At 43.5% G+C, this 18,735-nt stretch overlaps 1 protein-coding gene and 1 non-coding gene across 2 annotated transcripts in view; one reads left to right on the top strand and one right to left on the bottom strand.

Moving 5' to 3' along the window:
* The first annotated feature begins 4,664 nt into the window (after positions 1-4,664).
* Positions 4,665-4,736, top strand: TRNAW-CCA (transfer RNA tryptophan (anticodon CCA)). Its single transcript has one exon. It is a non-coding gene; the product is annotated as a tRNA-Trp (tRNA).
* A 6,880-nt stretch (positions 4,737-11,616) lies between these two features.
* The window catches only part of SLC6A15 (solute carrier family 6 member 15), a 29,631-nt gene continuing 22,512 nt past the window's right edge, over positions 11,617-18,735 (bottom strand). The window contains exons 8-11 of the mRNA XM_054988807.1: positions 15,256-15,448; positions 14,199-14,358; positions 13,763-13,925; positions 11,617-12,089 (exon numbers count right to left, since the gene is read on the bottom strand). Coding sequence (XP_054844782.1) covers positions 11,718-12,089; positions 13,763-13,925; positions 14,199-14,358; positions 15,256-15,448 — 888 coding nt within the window. The 3' untranslated portion in view covers positions 11,617-11,717. The remainder of the gene's footprint in view (positions 12,090-13,762; positions 13,926-14,198; positions 14,359-15,255; positions 15,449-18,735) is intronic.

The raw sequence follows: 18,735 nt of genomic DNA, 5'->3' as shown, positions 1-18,735 counted from the left end.
CCCACCAATGGGGAGATGCCAAGGATGCTCACCCGTTCGCTCTCATTTTCCAAACTCTAACCTGCCAGCTGTCAAATTATTTACAGCTCCAGCAAGTCCAATTACCACAACCTCTGCAGTGCAAAGTAGGCAAAAAACCACCCCTCACCACAAGCCAATTTGGAGAAGGTGGAAAAAATTCCTACCTGGCCCTGTAAGTGGCGACTGGCTAAACCTGCCCTGCTACAAGGTGCGGTGGGTGGACTGAGCATGAGGCGCAGACTGAGAGCACTGAGGGGGGCGGAGCTGCCTTATAAAGCATTCGGCTCTGCCCCCTTTCACAATGCCTGAATGCCCAGGAAGGAGAGGCTGCCCCTTCTCCTTCCAGGGCAGCAAAGGACAGCACCCAGCCATAGCAGCTGATGTCTGTGGTCGGGGTTGCCACATTCTTCCCTCAGCCTTGTGGTTTTGTGGTGAATATTTGGTGAATATGTTGTTTTAAAACGATCAAAGAAACTTTTGGTTTCCATGTGCCTGTCTTAAGTAATGCCCCCTATAGGTGGAAGTAACTCCATATCACTGCCGTGCAATGAATGAAGGGAATGCCTCTTCATCACATGACTCCCCATGATGCTCGCCAATTTATTCTCCCTAAAAGGAGCAAGCTACCCTATTCCCACCAAAGCTGCCATCCCTAATTATGGCTTAACCGGTCTTGCTAGGTACGGAAACAGATTGTTAGTAAATATTTAATGTCGAAAGTTCTCTCTGCAAAATGAATTCAGATTGTGCAAAACAGTTACATTCTAAAACCATTCAGTGGGTGTTTCAGTGGGTGTTAAAAATGAAGTAAGGGCAAAGCAATGACTTTTGTAAAATATTTAGTAATAAGAGATGGCTGATGACTGTGGGGAAAACATCAGCTTTAAATATTGAATGATGAGAAGCACTTTGCCGTTAGACAAGCAATGATTTAATAATATTTAGCACTTAAATCCACTTGGCATATGGAAAATGAACCGTTGGTTAAAATCTATAATGTATACTGTTGCAGAATTACTGGAGAAGGGCTCATATGGCCTATTCAACTTGCCCTGTTAAAATTTATTAGGTGTAATGGTTAGAACATTGAAGCGTGATCGGAGATCCAGGTTCAAATCCCCACTTTGCCTTGGAAGCTTGCTGGATGACCTTGAGCTGGTCACACTCAGTCGAACCCACTTCAAAGGGTTGTTGTGTGGATAAAACGGAGGAGACGAGTAAGCCACTTCAGAGAGAAGAATGAAGTAGAAATGAAGTAAATGAATATGCCTTTTGATGGATTTGGAAGGAAGCTCTGCTTAGTATGGCACTGTAAGAAACGCTGCATAGTAACGGCAGCATTCTAATCTGACACAAGAAGCTACATTTTACTGAGACTAAAATGACACGTGCCTCTTAAACTGCTTTTCAGCCCTACTCCTGCTGTTGATATGAACATATGAAAACAGAAAGGCAGTTTTAATTATGTATGTACAATGATTTTTGAACCAATTGATAGGCTTGATAAAAGGTGGTATGCAATCTTATTTTCTCCTTGTGTTTTACAAGTAATTTCAGATTGAGTCAATGCATTGGTCCACCTAGCTAAGTATTGGCTACAGTTCCTAGGCTGGGTAAGGTGTTCTGTGTGTGTGAAGTGTATTCAAGTCAAAACTAATTTACATCAACCCCAGAGGATTTTAAAAGCAAGAGGCAAACAGAGGTGCAGGGCTGGATCTAGGGTTGTCAGCGGCCAGGACAACCAAAGTTCGGCCGCTCTCACGCATGCGTGCAGTGCATGCACACTCCCAGCACTGCATGATGACATCACTTCCATGACATCATCATGCAGGGCAGGTGGGCCACCAGCTGAGTGGTGGCAGTGCGGGCAGCTGGGAGGCCACACGTGCCACTCGCCTGCCCCACTGAGGGGGCGGCCAGCTTGCCGTGTGTTCCCTGTCCTGCAGGGCAGGCAAATGGTGCAGGCGGCCTCCCAGCCCTCCATGCCACTTGCTTGCCCAGCAGGACAGGGAGTGCACGGCAAGCCAGCCACCCCCTCAGTGGGGAAGGCAAGTGGCTTGGGCGGCCTCCCAGCCCTCTGTGTCATTCACCTGCCCAGCTGAGAGGGCAGCCAGCTTGCCACATGCTCCCTGTCCTGTGGGGCAGGTGAATTGCACAGGCGGCTGCTCAGCTGCCCGCACTGCCACTGGCATGCTCCCGGTGGCTGGCAGCTGCGCCCAGCGCCCCCTCTTTGGCAGTGCCGGGGGCAGACCACCACCCCTGCCCCCCCTCAATCTGGCCCTGCAGAGGTGGTTTGCCATTGCTTGCTTCTGGGTAGTGACCCTGGACTTCCCTCATGGACTCTCATCCAAGTATTAGCCTGGGATAACCCTACTTAGCTTCCAACATATGATAAGATCTGGCTAGCTTGGGCCATCCAGGTCAGGACTAAACATTTACTACCTGCTGCTAATAATTGAGCATAGTCCTTGCCACTGAGCTATGATTCTCCCTGAAATGTTACTACAGTTGTGTGGAGGTTGAACATGTCAATCAAATTTGGCAAAAACCATGTGCCATAGGTAATCTGAAGGCCTACAGTTTGAAAATATTTCAAGCTACAAACCTACACAATACATGCCACTGGAAACAACGCATAAACAGCTATATTGCTTAGCTTATTGGATTAAGTTCCTGAGGCTACACAAGAGCCACTTTCGTGTAGTGGTTAAGAGTGGCAGGACTCTAATCTGGACGGAAAACTGGGTTTGATTTCCCCACTCCTCCACTGAACATGCTAACCTTTCTCCCCATTTAACACAGATACCGCTGAAGCTTTGAAATTTGCTCCTGCTTCAGATGACATGGCTGAGAGAAGGGAGTCAATGAGATGTAATCCTTTTTCAGAGTAAATGATGCAAAAGCTATTCTGGCAGCACTCAAATGAACAATCTTTGAATGCCTGACTACAGTCTTGCCTTAGTCGCTTAGAGGTACGGCATGCTCTCCATTGTGTCACAGAAGCTACTACTCCCTGCCCTCCCCACACACACACACCAGTTAGGGTTGCCAGCCATTGACAACCAGCACAAGAGGGAGGTTGCAGAACAAAGGGAATGACATCACACCAATGGCATGTCATTACTTCCAGTGAATACCTGGAAGTGATGTCACATGCCTTGTGTGACATCAATGCGATAGAAAACCTTAAGAGTTTTATATGAATCCTAGATCATTGTGTTGGAACTACATCACTGATATGATGTCATGTCTGAATATTCATTGGAAGTAGGGTTGTCAATATCCAGGTGGGGCCTGGAGGTATCCTGGAATTGCAACTAATCTCCAGGTGACAGAAATCCATTCCCCTGCTTTGGAGGGTGGACTATATAGGATTATACCCCACTTGAGGTCCCTCCCCTCTCCAGGCTCCACCCCCAAATATCCAGGAATTTCTCCACTCAGCACTGGCAAACCTAACTGGAAGTGTGATATGGTGCCAGTGGGGTGGTGCCACTTTTAAAGACATTTTTCTGGCTGTCACCCTTGGGTGGGTCTGGAGGTCTTCTACTGATGTGGGAGACCTAGTCTCCCTAAGCAGCATGCAGGCCCAAACTGCAAATCTCCAGGCACTTCATTCCATGTCTTGGTCCTGGGTGGCTAGTAGCCCTCCTAGTAGACAAGCTACCAGCCTTGTATATAGTATGATGGTATGTAGTATGATGGTTCAGACCAGAAGGCTGTCTGTTCAAATCATACCAAGGTCAAACACCTTGAGGTTTTTTTTCTTTCTTTCAGCAAATGGTTGCACCACGTTGCTTGTCACAGGAGGCAGAGCTGTTTCACCTCAGAGCAAAATTCTAGTGCCTTGAGCTTGGGAGGACTCAAACCTGCAGTCTTCTGATCCAAAAACACACGTAGTATCTTTTGCACCACTGGCCCAAAGAGGCTGCCAAAGGCCACCCCTGATTCTGCAAATACACATTGGGATTTGTGCATGCAAAGAAAAGGGCTGTTACTGGAGACTAAGCTTAAGAATTCAGGCTCCCTTTCCAGGGCAGACTCCTCTGTGGCTCTTTCTGTTATATTATATTGTTTAGTGCATTGTGGGTTCATGGTTTGAGCCTTGCTTGGGTTAAGAAAGTTGTACTACTGAATATTTTGGCATTGCTCCTCGCTGTGTTGGGATATGGGCCAGAGCACACTTCACTTTTGGACTAGAAGAAGCAAACTCAGTAATGGTGGGATTTTTTATCACCAAGCACCATCCTTTCAATACTTGCCACTGCCAAAAGCTTTTCCTTCTAGCTCTCCCACATGGGTCCTTGGCCTGGTTCAGGATGGTGGAAGCAAGGACGCCTCTGAAGATTTATATTTTTCTCCTGCTTCAAGCTTTAAGGGTGGGAGCCAATGAGAGACAGTACCGTTTTGGAGCAAGTGATGCAAAAATGATTCTGGCAGCACTTGAACCCACAACAGTTGAGTACCTGACTGAAGCCTTGCCTTGGTCTGTCAGAATTCAGTGTGCTATCCATTGCATCACAGAGCCATACCTGCTGTACCCTCCTGCACTTTTTGCTGTCAGCTGGACACAGGCCAAGAGTGTGGGGAATCCACATGACTTCCTCTTGGGTCTTATGGCCTCCATGCTAGACAAAGCTAGTGACCTTGTAGCACAATGGTAGTGCATCTGACTCCAGATCAGAAGGCTGTGTGTTCAAATCACACCAAGGTCAGGCATTTTGAGGGTTTTGTTCTTTCAGCAATGAGTTGCTCCCCACAGAAGGCAGCCTTTTCTTAGCTCTGAGCAAAATGCTGAAACTGCCTGCCGGGCTGAAATCAGACCTGAAATTGCCCATCCCTTTAGTGACTCTGTTATGTTGCTTGGCAGGCTGGAGCTCACTGCTTTGAGCCCTACTTGGTGGTTGCCTTCAGCTGTCCCTGCTTTACATTCTTTATCATTGTGCCCTGTACATTCTTTAGCAAATGTGCAAAATTTTCAACACAATTCTGCATATTGGGGTACTTTTGAAAACATTCTGAGCACTCGCATACTGAAGTAAAGGTGATCTCTACATTGATAGAAAAGACAGCTCAACAAAGACTCTCAGTGGGAGGGATTGTTTCGCCCTTCCTCTTCTTCAGCTTAAGACAACAGAATAATGTATTAGAGTACAGATGTGGTAGCATATACTGTGAAATTTCAGATTGCATTTAGAAGATTATATTCTTAATAATCTGCTGTGTGAAAACCATCTACAGATAGAAAAGTAGAAGTGCAAGGAGCAGACTGAGCTATAGCTTCTTCCCTGATAGGTAATTTTGGGTTTTTTGGTTTTTAACTGCTGTTTGTTTTAAAATGAGGGGAACCTCCGAGACCAGCAATACTGTGCTTTACTAGAGTTGACGTTCCACCACATGCCTTAATTATTAGGATTGCTTTTTCCTGTTCATGGCAGTTAAACTCCTGCCCTCAGCACCAATCTGAGGGGGGAAGTGGCCTCCATGGTGATTTTCTAGGAATTCCCTCAGATCTTTATAATCTTTACCGTAGAAATTAAGGGGAATTCCTAGAGCATTACCCAGAAGTGATATTGCATCTTCCTTGAACTCCACCTTCCCCTGGCACCACCCTCATGATCTCCTGCATTTGCTGAGGCAGTGCTGGGAGGCCTGTTAACCAGCTATGTTTGTTCCAAGCCAGACTGGTTTTTCTGTGGCAAGTAGGGTTGCCAGCTCCAGGTAGGGAAGTTCCTGGTCTTCAGCATGGTATGATGCCATAGAATCAACCCTCCAAAGGAACCATCTGTTCCAGAAGAACTGAGCTCTGTAAGAGAAATCAGTTGTAATTCCCACCAGGCCCACCTGGAGGTTGACCACCCTAGTGGCGATATGGCCTACTTCGCATCCTGGAATCTTTAAAACCTATGCGTTTGATGTCTGTTTATATTTCTGTATTTTATTGTATTTAAAATAACACTTAAACGTATATATGTTTTAAATGTTTTAATATATGTTGTTTGCCTGTTTTAATATATGTTGGGGACCTTATTTGGGACCTTATTTGGGTGGAAAGACAGTACATAAATAAAAAAGAGTCCAGTAGCACCTTTAAGACTAACCAATTTTATTGTAGCATAAGCTTTCGAGAATCAAGTTCTCTTCGTCAGATGCCTGATACAGAGACTGGTCAAACACAGAAGAGCAGGAGAGGGAAGAGGCAATTAGGGGGGGAGGGGGAGGGAGCAATCAAAACATTCCTTTGCTAGTATATGTAAACATCTCCTTTTGGTGTGTGTATCAGTTGGCTTCAAAGGAGTTTGCCCTGTTAGTTTGTAGAAGCCAAACAGCTAGACCATCCAATTCCAATGCAGTATGGGCCTTCGATAACCACAGCTCTCCCTGCCAGATGCATCTGACAAAGAGATCTGGCAGGGAGGGCTGTGGTTATCGAAGGCCCATACTGCTTTGGAATTGGATGGTCTAGCTGTTTGGCTTCTACAAACTAACAGGGCAAACTCCTTTGAAGCCAACTGATACACACACCAAAAGGAGATGTTTACATATACTAGCAAAGGAATGTTTTGATTGCTCCCCCCCCCACACTAATTGCCTCTTCCCTCTCCTGCTCTTCTGTGTTTGACCAGTCTCTGTATCAGGCATCTGACAAAGAGAACTTGATTCTCGAAAGCTTATGCTACAATAAAATTGGTTAGTCTTAAAGGTGCTACTGGACTCTTTTTGATTTTGCTACCACAGACTAACACGGCTAACTCCTCTGCATCTAGTACATAAATAAATAACTTAAGTAAAACGTTACAGTGATTGGGAAGAAAGGCCAGGTCTACATATTTGCAGAATGAGGCAACAGAATCCAGAGGTATAGAGTAGGAGTGTGCGATCTGGCATAATCCAGCTATACTGGATCACATTAGATAATCATGGATCAGAACTGGGAAGCCAGGTTCTTATGGGTCAGATTAAACTAAGGGCCAAGCTACACATGACGAATGACACTTGAACAGCAAGTGTATTTCTCCCTGTTCACTTGCCCTCCACTCAATCCACTTGCCGTTCAAGTGTCATTCGTCATGTGTAGCTTGGCCCTAAGTTTATTTGGTTGAACCTGGCAAGCACAGCTGCAGCCATTGGCTGGCTTCTTCTCCAACTTTTGTGGCCTTTCCAGGTATGGGGAGGAAGGCAAGACCATCTCCCTCAGCCTGTTGCACTCATGCTCCTAGCTGGCTCCTCTGCCAGCCTCTCTGCCTGCTGCCCCCTAACCCCCGCCACAGAACTTGCCTCGGCACTTCAAGCCACCACCAGTTTCTTTGCAATTAGTGCCACTGCTCTCTTGCTGCTGCTCCATCTCTGTTGCTGGGCCTGATTTTCTCTGTGAGGGATTTCCATCCCACTTTCACTCCTGGGCCCCAAGCTCCAAAAGAGCCCTTCATGCCACTGCCACAGCCCCCCCTTTTAAACTCTGCAGCTTGTTCAGCACCAGTGATCTCCCACTCACCACTACTTCAGTTTGGGATTCTCTGGTTCAACACTGGGATTCTATGGCCTGACATTAGTTCTCTTGCTGTAATTTGGTTCTGTTGGACTTTGTTGGTTCAACTTGCATTAGGAGAGGGGCTTGTATTGGAACTGGCTTTTGCTTGGGAGTTGCCTTTGCTTAAGGTTCTTTTTGCCTGGAAAGCCTTGGAAATGTTTCCCCAATAGGAAAGAATTGAGAGTGGCTGGGGCACCTTGTTTGGGGGCCCATAGAATTGTTCCTGGGTCCAATCTTCCTGAAACTTGGGAGTTCTTTAGTGGACAGCCAGGAGTAGATTCCCTGCATATTTGGTGCAGTTTGCTTGAAAAATGCACACACACACCCTGCCACCTGGATAGTTTTCCACATTGGGAATAAAGGGATACATTTGGGATTCTCTAATCTTGTCAAACCATATTAGGGATTTTTTTGTTATCCCTAATATCTGGATCCAGATCCAAAATTTAAAAAAATTGGTGCACACCCCTATACAGTTCAAAAGGAAGGGTTATGCCAGACATGGAGGCTTTTTTCATGGCATTCCCAGATTTCTTTCAGTGGGGCAGAAAATTAAGTTTGAGCTTCCAGCATATTTGATTAACTGGCAACCCTCATTCCGTAAGACTCCCAGATAATAAAGCTTCAACTCTACCATTTTTAAAATTCTCTTTCATTGAGTGTTTAGAGAGTGATTTCTAGATAGTGTTGAGGTAGAGAATTCTTTTGAGTGTAGTATTCTATTGAATTGATATATATGAGCACAACACCTGCACATTTGCTTATTTATTAATATTTTCTACATTTTTCTTTTGCTAGTACATTTAAGGATAGGAATTTCTCTATTGGAGAGGTCATACCAATTTTAAAAGGGCAGAAACAATGTAAGTTTACCTGTTCCTCTGTTGTCATAATCTACCATTAAAAACAATTTATTGGAAAAAAAATTTTCCTTGTAAAATGCTTCCCATCCTCTGTGTGAGTGAACATGTATTTTTCTTTCTTTTAAAAGAGCAAGTGGACTCTGTGCCACCATATTGAACCAAGCTTTTTTTCTGCTTTAAATTACTGATGGTGTTTTGCCATCTTCTGGGCATGCAGTAAGGGTCACTGGGTGTGTTTGGGGGGGGGGGGTGTAACTGTGAATTTCCTGCATTGTGCAGGGGGTTGGACTAGATGACCCTAGAGTACCTTCCAACCCTATTATCCTAAATCAGAACTGCTAGGACCCACACAGTAAGTAAAAAAAAAATCTCTCATTGATCCACACAAACAATTGTTTATTTGAGATTGTAAGTATTAAACGTGTATGTTAAGAAATTCCTGAGCCAAAGATATAAATCACTGTTCTGAGTCATTACCTTGATTTTCTGGAGTGGTAACACAAATCCAAGATGCTTGGGAATTACAGAACTCCCTCTGAGAAAAAAGTGGTTTTTTTTCAAGTCCCTTACCTTACCAGCCATGCAGCATGAGCATTGGTTTTTCTTTGATTCTACTGATTTCCTGGACAATAGCATTTCTTCCATCCCATTGGATCCTTTCAAGGGAGGAGCACAGAGCACATACAGCCAATCTCAGCTAATCATAAGCTGCAGAGAACTGCCTTCTTCTTCCCCCCTCCTTTGCAGGGATTTTCCTCTGAAAGTAAAAAGCCCAGAGGAACCAGTGGCCAAAGAACTGAAACACTAGGTCCAATTTGCTTGAAACTTGAGTGATCTTTAGTAGATATGGGCACGAATGGATAAAAAACCTGAACAAGCTGTTCGTTGTTCGTTGCCATCCATGAACAACGAACAGTAACAACCATGACCTTGTTCACAAACATGTTTGTTGTTCACTGCCCCTTAAAGATCCCTTTAAACTATCAGCTGACAGGTGGCAGGGGGAATTCCCCCCTGCCGCCTGCCAGCTGATAGTTTAAAGAGCCCTTTCCTGCCAGGTGCAAGGGGTGGGGCCCTTTAAACACCCCACAAGCTGGCCTTCCCAATGTCCAATACCCACCAAATTTTCATGGGACATAGTCCTCACTGTCCTCTGAAGACCCCCCCCCAACTTTCAGAGAGATTGCACCCCGGGAAAGGCATGATGCATGAGTCTCCCCCTTTGTTGTCATTTTCTCTTCACAGTGGCAAAAACGAGACTTTCTGCTGCAAGTACTTTGAAGGGTTAAAGCCAGAAGTCAGAAGGAGTTCAGACAGAGTTCAGTCCCTGGCATTGCCAGGGGAATTGATTGAAAGGCCCCAGACTGTCTGGCTTGACGAATGGCTAACGGGGCTTGAAACGACCACTTGTTCATTTAGAATGGAGCCTCATGTATGGCTTGTTCTCGAACAGACGAATGGGCTGTTTGTGGTTTTTTTCCATTCGTAATGCTGTTCGTGCCCTTGTCTAGTCTTTAGTGGACCAGCAGTAGTTGCTCTCCTGAAATGTTGGTGTCATTTGGTTGGAAAACAGCCTACACAGCACACACACACATCCCTGGAATAATGGAAAAGCTGCCAATCTCCTTCCTCTCTTCCTTTGTTAAACAAACAGAGCACAACAAGGAAGTGTGGTAAACAGAGACTTTTCAGCAGAGGGTTCAGTCAGTCACTGTAAGAGTAATAAAATCAAATGAATGCAGACAGAGGTTTTTTTTTTAATGCCAATGCCCATCTGGAACTCTTCTGCCAGGCGTCTGCCATTTTAGGAATCTATAGAGAGAGCATTACAACTGCGCAGAGAGGGACCTACTTCAGGGATTTGTAAAATTGACCCCCCCCCCCTTTGTTCAATCTACTTGAACTTGGTTGGGGGGGGTCTAGATTAGAGGGAGGACTATGATCTGCAAATTTGGAGCCATTCTCTTAATAAACAGCTGCCACAGATCCCTGAATATATTCCCCATTGAAAATAATGGTCCCACAAACCACGCAGATTTGACTCCTGCACAGGTAATATCCTACACAGAAATAAGCAATCACAGTAAAACTCCCTCCCTCCCACCCCCCTCCAAAGTCTGGACCAAAAATTATAACAAAAATGTTCTTCGTGTACACCCTTAGCAAGTATTTTTCTAAATTTCCCAACTCCCCCCCCCCCCCGCTGTTATCCTCCTCACTAACTCTTTTCATAGACATACAACTATAGAATTAATCTTTCAACTCTCTTTATTCTTGGATTAAATGTAATACCATACAGTTCTTAATTATCACTGACTGGGGGAAAAAAAGATTTCCTCTTTGCATAAAACAGAAGCAAAACAGAAAGAAACAAGTAAAAAGCCATCTTGCTTCAAGGTTTGAAGCTATTACACACAATATTACTATACATATGTACATTACAAGTATATTATATATAAATATAATATATGTAATTGTGTAACCACAATAAATATTAGGAAAGGGGTTCTTGTTTTGTATTTTTTAGGCACACATCTTAGAAAAATGCAGAATCTGCACAATCTTGAAGAGTCTTGGATTGACTCACATAATTTTCACACTGAAAACCAAATATATAGTATGTAAAATATAACCACATCATACACAGATCCCCAGAGTCTGAGGAATTTTGTGTTTCCAGTATAATCATACTTGGTTTTCTAATACTATTGCTCTATACAGCTATTACATGTAAGAAAATAATCTGCAGGGTTTCAATTTGTTTGTGTTTTACTCAGCTAGTAGCCTAAGGGAATATGAGTGCTTTAAAAAAAGTACAGGATATCTACAAAACATATGTACAAATAAGTGCAGTCAATACAGGCTTGGCAAAGTCTTTGGAGCTAATTCATCCAATACTGGGTGGAGTTAAATTGTAGGGGACAAAAGAAGGACCTTTTAGTTACAGCAGTAGAGAAATATGAATTCACTTAAAAAATTGCTACAAACTGAGGTAACACCTGTACTTTAAAGATAGAAAACTTTCAAATTAAATGCAAAAATAATTTTTAAAAAAATTGGCAATCTTGACAAAGCTAGGCCATCATTGATTGGTATTTATGTGCATTCCCTTCAGTAAAATGGAAACCAGACAATCGAGCCAAAGGGAATTTTCAAGCTATTTGTACCACATGTTATGAAGTTTTGACGTACATAGTCATGGGGCACCTGAGATTGCACTCTAGTAAGTGAAGCTATTCGCTTCTCTTAAGAGACAAAATGTTCAGTGGTTCGGTATGAGAGACATCAACTTTGATTTGCAGCTACAAATCAGACTCTGGCATGTCTGACATGTTTGTCATTAGATAACCAATACCATAGCGACCATTAGGAGCAGTATCCACAGCTGGAGAACCCGTCTGTTTTCGGTATATGTTTTTACCAAAACTTGGAGATGGCACCTCACTTGGACTCTTGCCATGAATCAGACTGGTATCATCTCCCTCAAGATTCACAGGCTCCTTTATAATGCGCCCTCTTTTGTACGAAACAGCTGCTAAGCTATTGGAGTTGTCATCAATAAGGTTGAAGCGGCGAATCAGGAAGACTATTGGAACAGGGAGCATAGCCAAAACAATTAGAGATATACACACAATCAGCCCCCATTTTGGATAGTTCTGGAATTCCTCAGTTGCCTGTGTAATTAAAGAGACATATATAAAAAACATTATCAGTATATCTTTACCTAAGCCTATGCAAGACACAGCTGTCATTTAATATGAAATTAATGGTGCAGTAGCAAATAGTCCAAAACACACCATTCAAAACACGTGCCCCCTCCCTCATTAGCTCCAGCCTCGCTATTGATGATGATGATGCTCACCCACTTAGGAGTCTAAAATGGTAAGTAGCCAGAGGGTAAAGAAATATTAATAATCACTCTTGCTCAAGAATTCATGAATCTCTTATTAAGACTATAAGTCTAATAACACATACAACTCATGTATGTGTTATTAGACTTATAGTCTTAATAAGAGATTCATGAATTCTTGAGCAAGAGTGATTATTAATATTTCTTTACCCTCTGGCTACTTACCATTTTAGACTTCTGTCTTACCTGAGGGTAGCCTAGTTTGTTTTTGTCACCCAGTTAGGAGAGCATGCCCCACTGCTGCGCACCATCAAAAGGCCAGCCACCCAATCAGCCCCTCACTCATGTTTGTGCCATCCATAAAGAAGCCAGGAGCAAGGCCCTTCATTGCTGAAGAGAATGGCTACACTGATCAGCTGGCTGGTGGAACTCCCCCACCAGCCATCAGGTAACCTTTCTGGGCTGCTCAGATACAGCAGCAGTACAGTCCACCAGGGGGCACTGGACAGCCCTGATCCCTAGCCTCAGGGAGAAGAGAAAGACTTGTGAGGTTGAGAGGCCTCGTGGGAGGGGAACTGGGGGTGGTAAAGCCTAAGGAGACTGGTCTGGTCTATATAAGGCCCAGAAACCCCTGGCTGAGGAAGAATCAGTTGAGACTGTTCCTCTCGCTGCCAGAAAGCCCCAGAGAGATCAGAGGGGGCAGAGAGCAGTCCAACAAGAGGCAGAAGATCCAGGAGGCTTGAACCCTCCCCCCTCCATATCTGAGCCTAACAAAGGGATGGAACGGCCAGTGCCTTTGGCCACTCCCAGTGTGGAAGAGGCATCAATCCACTCTGTGGCAAATGCAGGGCTTCCTTCAGAGACATGCTGCTGGACCCCTCTCCGTGTTAGAATATTTGTTAAAATATATTATAATACACTCTGCAGTGTGTATTTTCTTTTTAATTGATGTGGTAATCTACATTATAAATAATCCTCCCTTGGACATCTACTGCCAAGCTCTGTTATAAGGAGGAGAAATGTCTCTCACAAACGAACACACAGTCAATACACAGGACTAAAGATTACCCAAGAGGCCCAAGTATGTATGCTAAAGCAAAGTCCGCAGACAAGTTACTTACTTTCCAGACATGATGGTGGCTTGGTCATAGACAGCCACAATAGTGCAAGCAGGATATAAAACCCATTGACCAAATACAATCACTAGAAGGACATAAAAAGTCTAAGCAGGTTTACTCAGAATCCTATTCAAGTCTATTCAGTGAGGCTTACTTCTATGAAAATGTTCTTAGGAAATATTTTCCTGAACAGAAAATAAAATCTTTCAGTGTACACTGGCTACATCTTTTCCAAAAATGATCTTATTCGCTGTTCAGGAGAAATGTATTTCTCAGGCAAAACGCTTAGGTTTTACAAGCTGGGAAAAAGTTATTTCCATACATAAAGGAAAGCTGTGAATTAACTTCTTTTGATTAGTGCTGTTTCAGGCTCACTCACCTTATCCTCAATCCATGCATTGTAACCAGGGGGGCTTAATAGCATTTGGACAATGCTAGCTACCAGCAAAGACAGCAAAACAATAGGAGAAATATATTTCCAAACATAGTAATAGTATGAGTTTGGAGAAAAGCCAAGCATATCTTTCAGGTCTTCCATAAATCTGGTGAAGAAATGAAACTTATTAGCTCAGACGTTGTTGGGTTCACGTATCTTTCAAGCAAATTTAAGGATTTAATATACTGGCAAACACTGAAGAAATATGTATCCTCAGGTACATTATATAATTTCATTAAATATATGTAATAAAGAAAGTTTAAAGTAGTTCTATATAATGTTTTCCTTTGTGAAAGAATCTATTGTACCAATAGCACTGTAACAGCTCTAATTGTCAACAGTGTTGAGTATTTTTGTTCCTCAGGTTGTGCATACTTACTTGTCAATCCCATAAACATAGGACATGGCAATATTCTCCAAAATGACGACAATTAGCAGAGGCAATGTAGCTGAGTAGTCATCAAACATAGTTACAAAGTAATTACCAGATCGCTGCACAAATATTAGGCCAATACAAAATGCTAGAAGGCAGCACACAACTGGAATAAAGCACAGAAATAAGGAGAGGGCAGAGGAGTTAATATTCTTGATATAATTTATTTAGTCTTCATGAATTGTTGCTACATATATCTTCCTTGCAGGAGGATGACTTTCACATATGATCAGTCTGCTCCCACACTACGGTTCTCGAGCCACTGCCCTCTGACTGTTCACTACTTGGAGTGGCCCGCCTAGCATCAGTCAGGACCCAGGGCCCCCACTGGGTGGGACAGGTGTCCTCAAGAGGTCAGGGAAACCCCCCCTCATTGGAGGTCTTCAGGAGACACTACAGGTCTTGTTTGTTTGCCAGGGCATTTGATAAGGTATAAACAAGTGACATCTTTTTTTCTAGTTTGTAATGTTTTAATTATTACTTGAAAATCACCTGTAAACCCAAGAGGAAAGGCTGGGCATTTTTATACATCTGAAAATAAAGAAATAGTCTTGCAAGGAAAATAAGGGGGCAGTTTGGGTGTTTGCTGCCCCTCCTTCCTCTCTGAGGGTGAGAGCAGGAATTAAAGTTCCCAGGTTCCTGGCCCAGCTCCTGTTCTCCCCTCCCCTTCTGTGGCCAGGTGTTTCGTGAGGGTCCCCTAATCCAGGAACAGAATATGGAGGGTGACTTAGAAGACCGCAGCAGGACCAAGGGGGAAAGAGCACCCATGAGCCTCACTCAATTTGCAATACTTTGGATCCAAACCAAACGTTTAGGAAGTTAAGGTTTTCCAGGTAATGGAAACTAGAAATACCAACAGCAGGAAAACTGTTAGAGGAGTAAGCTGTAACAGCCAAGCTGTATTCAAGTTGTTTTCTAGTATTTACTTTCAACACAAAAATTATCTTATTTTTTGTCAAAGACTTTTCATGTAGAATAAAGAGAGATGCCTGCATCAACTTACCCGTCAGAATTTCTTTTCTCACTTTGAAGGTGTCTACTATCGGTGTTGTGATCCCTTCAATGGTTCCAAACATGCTGCCAAGCCCCAGATTGACTAGCATGAGAAAGAACATTACGGACCAGAAGGGAGAAGCGGGGAAGTGGGTCATGGCTTCTGTAAAGGCAATGAACGCTAAGCCAGTTCCTTGAACAGACTGTGAAAAACCAAGCCGAATGATTAAGTGGGATGATAAGGCAAAACAAAACTAATACAGAATATTGTAAATATTGTTTCTTGTCAAAGAACCATAGGCTTGAATCTTTGCATCTGCCACTGTACAACAGTGATGTTCAGGGGCGAGAGCCACCCGTGTCTCTTCTGAACACTGTGCCCAATTTGACACCGGCCCCATGTTTCAGGAAAGTGGGTAAAGTCCTTGACCGGCAGAGACTTTGGTTGCAGTTAGTTCCCTTCTTGACACAGCTGCCACCAGAGGTACAGGTAAGATGCAAGTCTTCCTAGGGTACAGTCTTCATGCCAGGGATGAGAGTAAATGTGGCTCTTTTGGCTGATAGTAATTATGAATGTGGCTCTCCACAAGTACCAGTGGCCATAGAACATTTCTACTGATTTCAGTGCAGCTGCTTCAGAAGAACAGGGGATTCATACACCTACTTTCTCTATTTATGTAGCTTTTGTTTTCTCCAGCCCATAGCTCAATGGATGTGCATCTTACACATATCATAATAACAATAATAATAATTTGATTTATTATAAATCAAATAAATAATAACAATAATTACACACAAATAATGCAACATCCGAAACCACAGATGAGGCTGCATTCTACTGGCACATTAATAGCATCTCATTTTATATTGACATATGCATACGTCAGATGTGTCAATATGTGATATGAATTATCACACTGAGAGAATAAAAGGAATTGAAGAGTGGCAACCATATGTAGGAATCCAGCGTTAGAGATCTGAAGTTTGCATACATATCAAAATCATTTATTATTCCAAGAGAAAGTCATCAGATGTCTCTAATATGGAGGCTATAATGTAGTTTTAGGCAAAGACAAGTAGTGAAATCCAAATCTTTCCCCACATTCTTCTAACTAACATCAAATAAATGACCTTCTAGAAAATATACATTAAAGCAGTCTAATAATCTTTGGTGTTCTGCCAAAACAAGGACAGAAAAGATAGAGAAGTAAACTACCAACTTCCATCTTACTAGTCAAAGCTTGGCATTGGCAAGGGAAAGACTAAGAAGTTTGGAATTTATGGCTTCATATGAGTATATCTTATGCTTCTGCAAAGGCAATGAAAGCTCAACCAGCTCCCAAAGGAGTTAGATATTCAGAATTGGGGCAGTGAGTGGCACAAGATATGTAATATTTCTAAACAAACATGAAAATTTATGGAGGAAGCCAATCTAGCCATATGAAAGACTTGGATGTCACTATGGAGTATTCCATTGCTGCTCAAACATCACCACTGGAGCTCATATTAATGCTGCATTTGAGAGTCCAACCCCTTTCCCCCTCTCCATAGTAAAGGAAGCAGCCCCCCTCTTGTTCAGTCACCTCCCATTTCCAGAGCACATGCATCTTGAATCGCAGGAACTATCATCACCCCCAGCCATTGGGCTCTACCAGCCCCTGGAAAACAGTGCTTAAATCCAAGGATGCACCAGGCCCAAGGTACAAACTCAGAGCTGCTAGGAAAAAGGGCAGGGTGTCACGGTTGGCCAAGCTCGAGGCTGTGCTGAAGGGCAGCCAAGTAATAGTGAAAACTGCACTAAGGTTGAGAAGAAGAAAAGAACAGCATTGCAGAGCCTGCAGAGGTCCTTAATGCCCAGCAAGCAACACAATTACGCAAGAGGAGAAAGGTCCGGCTAGCCAAAGACCTCTTTGCAGAGACAGTGCACTCAGATAAGTAGTAAGCTGATACCGATCTGTTTCTATGAGTGCATGGGGGAAGAACAGTTCTCTAATAGCAGATGAGCACTATCCAAGTTTAGGACCTTTGTCTGGCTGTTAATGTTAGCGTCTCCTCTGCAACCATGAACCAGGTTCCAGGAGGTAGCAGGGTGTTTTTGTCCTGTATGAGAATTATGGCTTGTTGCAATACACAGGAGGTGGAGGGATGGGTGGAAAGGTAAACCAAAGGCACCCCTTCAACTCACAAGCAAAGGAAGGAGGAACAGGTGGCATGGCATGAGTGAGAATGACACAATTGCACCTGAGTGTTGTTTTTGACTCTCTCCTCATCCAAACCCCCACCTCATCTGAAACAAAGTCATAACCAACACAGCCTGATGCACAAACTTATCAGAGTAGCATGCCAGTGGTTCCACCTGGACCATATTGGACCAGCCCTTGCCAGCCGGATTCTAAGAGGAGAGAGTGCATTAGGAATAACCCTTGGTAACTTCGAGCAGCAGGTGCTTGTGTTAGTATTCATAGATGTTCTTTCTTGTTATTTGCTTCCTCTGTTTATTTATTTACGTTATGGCCCACCTTTCTCACTGGGACTCAAGGTGGATTAGACAGCCTCAGTCAATGTGATCAGCAGCTAAGACATTCAATAAACAATGTAATGGGGTATAGATTTCAGAAATCCGAAAACAAGCAGAATTCCAATACAGAGCTGGAACAATGCTGAGACAAAGCATAAGCCATTAAACGTGCCATTTTAAATGATGCAGTAGCTACCCAGTAGGAGCATACTTGCAGAAATGTACAGCATACAGAGACATAGAAACATAGAGCTGGAAGGGACCCTAAAGATGGACTGTCCCTGTCCCTTTACCAAAGCATCCCTCTGAATCATTCTTTTACCATACAGCCCTCCTAACTGTCTCTGAACCATTTCCTTACAATACAGCCATCCTAACTGTGCAAAAAAGCCATCCTGAATAATTCATTCTTGCATAGTTTACAGAAAGCCAGGAGAGCGGGAGCCTTCCTAACCTTATCAGGCAGGCTTTCCACAAGGTGGAGGCCACAACAGAGAAAATGGGCATGTTTAGTGAAGTTATTTTAATGCAATTCATCTCGGTGTTCACTGGGTGAGTGGAAATGGGGGGAAGGGGGCATGCATAAGGACTCTTGCAGAAGCATTAGTGAGGCTTGGGACTTCATGTCTGAATACTCCAGGTATGTGGTTGGGTGCTTGTGCGGGTAGAACAACCCAGCAGCGGAAGATCTCAGAATGCAGCTGCACCATCCTCACATTGCCAATAGCCAATGGTAAGGGAGTTTGTGACAAGGCAAGACTTTGCCCTGAGTTTGGCACCATAGAGCAGGCCAGGATCTATGCTTGTGGGTCCATGGTGGCAAAATGAAGGAAAAAGAGATGGTGCTCAAACCGGGAATTGGTAAGACAAGCCAGGGTTAGTTGATAATCTGTGGGCCCATATCTGGTTTCCTAAACTGGACACAATTACAACAAACATGGGTCCACAATGACTTTGAACTGTCTTTTGTTT

Source organism: Eublepharis macularius, chromosome 9 (assembly GCF_028583425.1).
Source record: "Eublepharis macularius isolate TG4126 chromosome 9, MPM_Emac_v1.0, whole genome shotgun sequence".
Lineage (NCBI taxonomy): Eukaryota > Metazoa > Chordata > Lepidosauria > Squamata > Eublepharidae > Eublepharis > Eublepharis macularius.
The sequence above is the reverse complement of the archived record's forward strand: the minus strand, read 5'-3'. Positions and strand labels throughout refer to the sequence as shown.